Raw genomic sequence first — 8,857 nt, forward strand, 5'->3', positions numbered from 1 at the left:
TCAGTGAACCACCACTACAATGCATTCCCTTTTAAGTAGTGGTTGCCTTTTGAATCTTCAAGGACTCGTTGAAGTTCCCCCTTGAATAGGTTGCATCAAATTGCTGAATGAAAGTCAAAGCTTTTAGCCTATCTTGTGTACTGCTAAAGGACTCAAGCTTCATTACTTTTCCATCCTCACCATTGAAGCTTCTCCTTGAATAGGTTGTATCAAACTGCTGAATGAAAGTCAAAGCTTTTAGCTTATCTTGTGCACTGCTAAGGAACTCAAACTTGACCACTTTTCCACCCTTATCAAGTGTCAAGTTGTCATACTATCATGAGGATGTCAAAATTTGAGATGCTTTAATCTTGCTGTTAATCTTGCCGATGATATTTGATTGAGTTATTAATCAAATGTGCAAGGTTGTGTAAGCACATGTATTGCACATGGCAGATATTCCATAGTAACAAGTCAAAGACCCTGAGGATGTAGTGGATGTTAAAGGCAAAAGTTGTGATAAGTTATGCAGACTGGGCTCTGTTGGCCAATTGGTATGAGATTGGACCCTAGGGCAGTGGTTTGGCCAATAAGTGTTGATGGAAACACTAGGGACTAGCATTAATTAATTAAATAATGCCAGTCTAAGGGTCCCCAGAGGTTGGGGACCACTCTAGGTTGCAAATGGCCTAGCCACTTTAATTATGGATGAGCACATTTAATTTTGGGCAAGATCAAAAGGCTGAAATTAAATTTTGGGATTATTTAATTCTAAAAATTAATTAAATGGTTGGATAATGCTGAAAAATGGATTTAGAAGTTGCCACTTGGCAAAAATGCCCATGCAAATTGAGAAACATTTATGGGGGTTGAGTCTCAGCCACTGTAGCTTGAGAGAGAGAGAGAGGAGAGAGGGAGAGTTGCTGGTCCATTTTTTGATCAGAGAACAACAATATGCTGCAGAAGACAACCATCTGGGGCCCTCAATAGGCAGGGGATAGTAGGGAGTCACCTTCCAGCGGTTGGCAACAGCATTGTTGATCAAGTGATAGCGATGTGCTTGAAGTAGGTGACTGCATTAAATGTAAGCTGGAGCAGGCAGAAGACAGAATCATAGCATGCATGCCCGGCTGTCCAAAATCCATTGGATTGGCACTTCCATAATGGCCTTGCATTTGCATTCCTTGCCCCATAGGTACCAACTGTTTAGCTTCATTGGCCTCTTTAGGAGCTTCAAGTGAAGGATTTGGCTACCTTCAGTGCACGTTGCTGTCCCGAAGGTGTAGAAGTTGACTTCTTCTTCTTGCCCTTGCTGTCCTTCTTCGGAGCATTAAAAAATCGGGTGAATTGAGGATCCTTTGCCAATTCAACAAAGAGATTTGCTGCTGTCCTCATCCGATTCTTGAACTGGTCATCCAATTCCTCTTCACTTTGCTGGTCATCTACCTCATGACGGCTCGAAGGCCCTGCATCTTGCCCAACAGCAACATTTTCAGCTTGTTGTCCATCATGAGAGCCTTGTCCAAGATTAGGCATTGCATTTCCTTCATTCCCATGAGAATGTCCATACTGAAAGGCATCATCATTGCTTGATTCCATCTCACTGTATGAAGACATGTTGCTGTAATTTCTCAGCTGAGCACAAAAATCAGCACTAGCACAAAGCTTTTGCTTGCAATCAAGTGTCTCGGGCTCACCAAACCAAGAGATTGAGTGATTATCCCGGCAATGGAACCATGAAACCAGCCTTCCTTCTTGGACAAGATGGTTGAACCTGATTAAGCACTTAATTACAGCAATCAGCAACAATGAACATAAACTGAAATGCTCACTTTACCTTCATAATCTTGTACAGTTGACACCTTGTTGGCCCCAAAATTGGTGCCCCTTTCGATATTTCTTTAATTTCAATTGCTAATGGATAAATTACAAGCCGAGATTTCACGATCTCCTTGGCTGATCCAAAAGCCCCTTGCTATTCCAAAAATCAGCAAAGCATTCGGGGAAATTGCCCCTTGATTTTCACCCAGGGCTTGCTCTAATGGAACCCCATCTGGTCAAGTGCTGCCTCAAATTCACAATAGATGGGCTGGCATATGAAATCCTCACAATTCCACGAATTTCCGGTGTTGATTTCAGTGTACAATGCCTTTGACTGATGGCACGGGTCCCAAGGTGGCTGCTAAACCCTAATTACTACTGTAATTTAGGGTTTACAGCAGTAAACTCTCTGTTGTCCACCAAAATTGGCTGTACTCTGCTACCAATGGCTGAGAATTACTGAGAATGCTTGAGCATAGACTGGAGGAGATGAGAGAATGCTGTAGAGAGAGAGAAAATCAGCTGAAATGTATCTTTTGATTCGTAGCTCTGATGACAAATGTGATGGCACCAACAACTTTAAAAGGGGGGTAAAACAGTAGCTCGGCTGGCGAGTCCTCCTCTTTTACCGCCGCCTCTTGTGAGGCGGAAGAGAAAACCTGCTGCCCCCTGTCTTGTTGCGGCGTGCGATCAGTCGTCCTCGCCTCTGAGAGCCAAATCTGACCATCTTCTCTCCCTCCACCAAGCTCCAGAATGGCTGCAATCAGCTTCCACCACCCTCCAACAGCCTTCTCCCTAGTTGCATGGGAAAGTTTCGTAAGTAGCAACCTTTCTAATGCATTTTTAGCCATTAAATTAAATTATTAAAATTAATTAATTCTGAAAATTAATTTCAGCCCAAATTAATTTCAGCCCTTTTGACCCTGCCCAAAATTAAACATGCCCATCTGTAATGAAATTGGCTTGGCCATTTGCAACTTGGAGTGGTTCCCAACCTCTTTTGACCCTTAGACTAGCATTAATTAATTAATTAATGCTAGTCCCGAGTGTCACCACTGACACTTAATGGCCAAACAATTGTCCTAGGGTCCAACTTGGCACCAATTGACCACCAAAACCCAATTGGCATAACTTAACACAACTTTTGCCTTTAACACCCATTGCATCCTCGGGGTCCTTGGCCCGTTCCCATGAAATAATTGCCATGTGCATCACATGTGCTAAACAACCTTGCACATTTGATTAATAACTTAATCAAATGTTACTAGCAAGATTAAAGCATCTCAAAATTTCACGTCCCCGTGACACCTTCTTGTGGCTCAAATGATCCATCAAAGTCCCAAGTTCTATTTTTGTCAATGCTCTTAAGCTACTTTTTCCATAGTCTCTTGCCATTGGGGATATTGCAGAGCCGGGTACTAGTTGTTCAACTTCGAATCTGCTATTTAGTTTGTTGTAAAGATAGTCATAAATGAAGCAATAGGTGCAAGCCTAGCAGATATTCTAGGTCCTTTTGGGATGGAATCCGGCGAAAGGATCCTCAAATCTTAAATGGTCTATTCTTACCAATGAGGTAACGAGTCCTTGGAAGGGGGCTTGGGGGTTGGAGTCTTTGTAGATGGATCAAAAGTGAGTTAGTGGACCAAGATTAGACGATGCAATCGCAGTAATGTAGACTGAGGAATCGGCTTGGTAGGACAAAGGCCTAGAACCTATTGGAGGATTTGAGGCAAGTGCAGTTCAAGGTAAGGTTTCCATGTGCTACTTGGTGAAATTTTAGTATTGTGACCGTTAGCCGTTAGCTCATTCATATTCAATAGAGTGTAGAGGGTCCAAAGTATTGCTTGATGCTCAAGGGGATATTGCATCTCCACTTCTCTAGTGATGGACAACTACAGTTTTGTAGCGAATCTTGGTTGCACTAAGTTTTCATCCAATTTACTGCATGAGTATCATGTGGTACAACACTGTTATGAGGCATTATTTGTGCTCAACTTATGCATTACTTTGCCTTGGTGGTCGGAACAATGTTGGTTTTGGCATGTGGATGCATTTATTATGGTTTAGATAGTGATGATGATTCATGTGGGAGGACCATAATTAGTGTAAGCAATTGGAAACCCAGATATGCAGAGGGCACGAGCAGGGTTAAGCAATAGGTGCACGTGTTGTTGGAATCTGATGTCGGCATGCATTTCCATTAGTAATTGATGCCTTTGTGTCACAGTGCAGTGTAATTTAGGGCAATCGCAAGGATTTGAAGGGGAGGTTTGTCACGAGGATGTAATTTTTTAACTTAATACTCGTTGGATTCCTAAGTTGGGATACTTAAGTTGTGCACATGTGAGGTGCAAATGTGAGATTAAGTTGTGAGTCACAGTGATAGATTATCCTAGCTTGAGTGGTGGGGGACATTGATAGAAGTTGTTGTGTACAGGTGCCAATGGGTTACCTAGGACAGATCTTGGTCAAGGATATTGAATTTCCCCTTGGAAAAGATTTTTGGAGTCATGGGGGTTTGAGTTTTAAATGATATAATGTCATAAACTAAGGTTTGTGGAAAGTTTTAACACTTTTAAGTTCAAATAGATTAAGCATTTAAAATTGAGATTGGGAATCATTTAATGTTAAATAAAGATGAGGGTAGGGCCAAAGGGCTAGGTGGCTCGTTTTTGCATGTGGAGACCCCAGTGAAAACGAAAATTGCCAAAGGTCAAGTTTAGGACAGTTTTGAGCTGCATGCAAGTGTGTCTTCCATGTGGGGCCTATTTTCTCCCATTTTGGGATGTTTGGGCCAGACGCAAGACCATTCTCAGTTTTGATCAATTGTTTGAAGGTGGACGATATTATTTATGATGTCAAAACCTTAGTTTAGAGCAGAAATTAGGGCTTCTCAGCCACCTTGAAGTGCGTCTTTATTAAATAGAAGCCCAAAGATCAGGGAGGTTGCTGGAAATGAAGTGTTTACAGCAGATCTAGTGAAGATTGGACATCCACAGCAAAGTGGCCCCATATGCTAGATTCAATTTCTGCCCAAATTGTGTCAAGATCAAGGGGCAAATTGGATCTTGATGCAGCTGGTCATTGGTGAAAGCCAAATGTATGGGAATTTGTAGAGAGATCAGTATGTATTTGTGAACTACGAATTCAAGCAATACAAGTTAAAGATATACCACAAGGGGTGCCCATTTTGGGCTAATTAAGTGTGGATTGTCTAAGATTAATGTGGTAATGAATTTTTTATCTGTTAATTTATTTGTTGTTTGCTGTGATTATTGTATAATCAAGTAATTCACCATGCTTTTAGAGAAGGAAGGTTGCTTTCAAATCCCTTATTTGATGTCGCCTATTACAAGTGCCTTGTTGGCTCTCTTATCTGGCTCATTCATATGAGGCCAGATATCTTTTATGTGGTGGCTCCATTCTCTTTCTTTACGAAGATTCCAGATCAGTTCAGTCTGTTCCTTCTAAGCATGCTTCTTAGTCTCACTCTTCCCTTCTCTCTCTGCGTTTGTGTCTCTTTGATTGTGCACTCTCATAGTTCTATCTAGCATCTACTTATTCCTTGTGTGTTATTCCTAGCTTTGTTAGTAATTCAAGGAAGTCTTTGAACTCTTGAGAATAATTCCAATCTTGATTTTGATTGCAAGAAGTTGTTATCTTCATTTCTCCCAACTTGTCTAGGACCTCCTACTGCAACTGACTTGGTTGTTGGCTAGACCTTATTCAAATTTTGCAACTATTACATTTCAATTATTTTTGAGCAAGGCTCAGGATTGGCCAGAGAAGGTGCCTGCATATTGTATTTTTTTGGATCCATACAAAATCCATAGACCAAGAGCAAGGGACTTGAACCAAAGATTCAGTAATTGGCATAGGTCTTCTGCTGTATTTATGGTTTGCCAGACCACATCATTGGAATATATAGTTTTCTCTGCAATTTTTTCTTTTTAGTAGTCACCAATTACCACGGTGAGAGGTTATTATAAGACATGCTTTGTCATCAGGTGGTGATACTTTTTGCAGTTGCTTTTCTTATTTACTTATATAAATATTTTATTTTTCTTTTCTTTAGTTACTGTTGCTTTTTACCCCTAGAGTTCCCTTGGATTAAGCCGGGATCTTTGCATGGCCAGAAGAGACAGCTATTGGGACAAATTGGACTAATGGTTTGTCTGAGTCTTAGGACTGGTTCCATATTGAATGGGCACTGAAGAATAGAATGCCAGTGGTTTGGGACTGTGTGCTTAGCCATTGGAGGTGCAGGACAATGAGCCTGGCCAAGAGAAAAGATGCACATGTAAGAATGCTCACGGAATAAAAGTTACCGTAATTGAGCCATATTATACTTTTTGATGTGGTTGCAATGATAAAAGTTGATCAGAATAACTTGAGGAATGTAGGGGTCACCATCCCTAAAATTTAGGGAGTTACTATTTTTGGACCCCAAAATCTGTTTGCGTCATTATCTTCGTTTTTGCACGAGGATTAATTCTCTGGTCTGTGTTGAGGTCAAATTTTACACGGATCATGGAGAATTTTGGACTGGAAGGCTTAAATGGGAAAATTGTTACATCTATGCCATGTGGCACAAATTCCCAAAAGAGAGAGAGAGAGCTTTAAAAAAAACGTAATAGGCATGAGGGTAGATCTGAGAGTGAAGTTTTGAGGAGTTGAGGGCAGATTGCTGCAAGAACATCAGCTATGGGGAGTACTTCGTCTCTGACTCATGTATGGAGGTAGAGCTTGCTCCCTCTGGTCAACTCTCTCTCTATTCTTAGAGGAAATGCTTTGCATGATGGACTGATTCCATTGAAGGTACAGTTCTGTGTTTTCTTTGCACTACGTGAGGCAAGAGCCTCAGTGTCCAGGTTCAGGAGCAGCTGTTGGCTTCTCCAATGCAGGAACTAAAAAAAGTGATGACCATGCCACACAGGAATAGGGTTTTTCAGCTCAAATTTAGTGTCGTTTGTGGGACTGTATTTTTACTGTTGGAATGATGCCAGGATAAAAGGGATGTTGTTCTGGATATGCTGGACAATAAGAACAGTAAATACACATGAATCATTGAGTTATGGTCATAGAAAATGGTTTCCTAAAAGGGATGTTGTTTTGGTCATGCTGTACTGTCCTTATGCAGCTGGGACTTACTCTGATAAGATGAAAACCAACTGTTCACAGGTTATGTATTTTGGAACATTTCATTTTTGTAAATTTCCATCTTTTAATCGATAAAGAAATACTGAGAGAGGCGCTGGTCTTCGGGGCCAATCTGGTGTTGAGTAAGGGAGTGAGGTCTTTGTTTGTGTGTGTGTGTGAAAAGACCTAGTGTTAATTGAAGGAACTACCGCTTTATGTGAGTCATAGACCGGTTTCATGCTTCTATAGAAATGCCTTGATTGCTTGATAATATGGTCTTCTCTGTAGTTTTTTCTTTTCAGTAGTCATCAACTACCAGTGTGAGAGGCTATTATAAGAGAGGCTTCTAGAGCAGTGCCTCGTTTATATACAATAGACAGATGATGGGATTTTTGTGACTTTTCTGGTGTTTTCTCTGAAGTCTTGCTAAACTTCTTGGCATGTTTGGACAGGTTAGTGTAACTGGTGTCACGGGAGCACGGACATCCATTGAATCACGGGTTGAATCTCTTTTGAAGGACCTAAAGATGGTGCTTGCTCTTTCTTTCTTCTGTTATTCTGTTGGGGTTATGGGTGTCTGTTCATATGATTCCTTGGTGTGTGTGGCAACTATGCTGTCTGAGTACATTTTTACGATATTTTGAGATGCTCACTTTGGCTGACATACACCTTTAATATGTAAACAGTTGACAGACAAGCCAGTTGCAGTTGGTTTTGGGATCTCTACGCCAGCACATGCATCTCAGGTGTATATTTATTTTATGCAATGAAGTTTTCTGGAGCCTGTTCCTAAATTCAATATTATCACTTTTTTCAACTTTCCTGCTTTAATTGAACCTGTCATAGATTGCTGGCTGGGGAGCAGATGGTGTCATTGTGGGCAGTGCCATGGTGAAGGTTCTTGGTGAGGCATCTTCGCCAGAAGAAGGGCTTGCTGCTTTGAGAAATCTGACCCAGAGTCTGAGGGAGGTGCTATTGTAACCATGGGATGGGAAAGGTGGCATGTTTCTTGGGCTCAACAAATTTTGTGAAAGTCAGCTGCCAGTTCAAAGACATGGAGAAAATTGTCCGGCATTGCTCCTTTGTGTCTGCTGGCCGAAGGTTAAAGCATCACTTATAGAATCTTGTTGCTGATGTTTTAGTTGACTAACCTGCACCTGCTAAGTGGGTACTCCCACTCCCTGCGGATCCATCCAGTTGCAACAACAATTTTGTTCTTTGATTTTGCTTCCACAAAATTCTAATATGAAAATTGTTTTGCCATTACCCAACTTTAGAATGTGATGAACAATGAAACAGAATGCCTTACCTCCCAAGTCCATAAGCTCATAAGATTACTCTAGAGACTCACCATCCCCCTTGTAAAACATTCGTGTTGAAATCTTACAGATCTAACATGTTCCATTGAGTTTTGTAGATGCTTTCAGTTTGGTTGGATGTGAATGTGGGAGTGTGTAAGACGGACGTGACAGTGAGGGCATGAAGGATATGGCAGGAGTGAGGCATGACATGTTGTATAATGACATGCACAAACACACGCAGACGTGTGTGTGCAAAGCATATGTTAGTGACAATAGATCTAGTTACATCAAGTACCATCTTTACTATTAGTGTTGCTGTGGCTTTGTTAAGATTGCATCTGTAGCTACCTGTGGAAAAGGTGGATCTCTTGGACGCAACTCCTTGACCTTCTAGTTCACTTGGAATGTATGTCACTTGTGTTGAAAGTGTAGATGGTTATGCGTGGTTGATCTAGATCACTTTGGAATATATGTCAGTTGTGTATTGAAAGTCAAGATGGTTGTGCATGGTTGGTGGAATCTTTTGTAGATTATTTGGTAACCTCTTCCATCCAAACACTGTTTGATGATCCATTCTTCATAGCAGCTAAGAAACATGTTTCTTTGAATTTGAAACT

General features: G+C 41.1%; 1 protein-coding gene across 1 annotated transcript in view; it reads left to right on the forward strand.

Moving 5' to 3' along the window:
* The window catches only part of LOC148030573 (tryptophan synthase alpha chain-like), a 78,206-nt gene extending 69,570 nt beyond the window's left edge, over positions 1-8,636 (forward strand). Inside the window, exons 7-9 of the mRNA XM_087686930.1 lie at positions 7,392-7,469; positions 7,626-7,685; positions 7,786-8,636. Of these exons, the coding sequence (XP_087543056.1) occupies positions 7,392-7,469; positions 7,626-7,685; positions 7,786-7,920 (273 nt within the window). The 3' untranslated portion in view covers positions 7,921-8,636. The remainder of the gene's footprint in view (positions 1-7,391; positions 7,470-7,625; positions 7,686-7,785) is intronic.
* Positions 8,637-8,857: the final 221 nt, after the last annotated feature.

This window comes from Lygodium microphyllum, chromosome 10 (genome assembly GCF_053477565.2).
Source record: "Lygodium microphyllum isolate KBCC chromosome 10, Lygodium_microphyllum_v1.1.10, whole genome shotgun sequence".
Classification (NCBI taxonomy): Eukaryota; Viridiplantae; Streptophyta; class Polypodiopsida; order Schizaeales; family Lygodiaceae; genus Lygodium; species Lygodium microphyllum.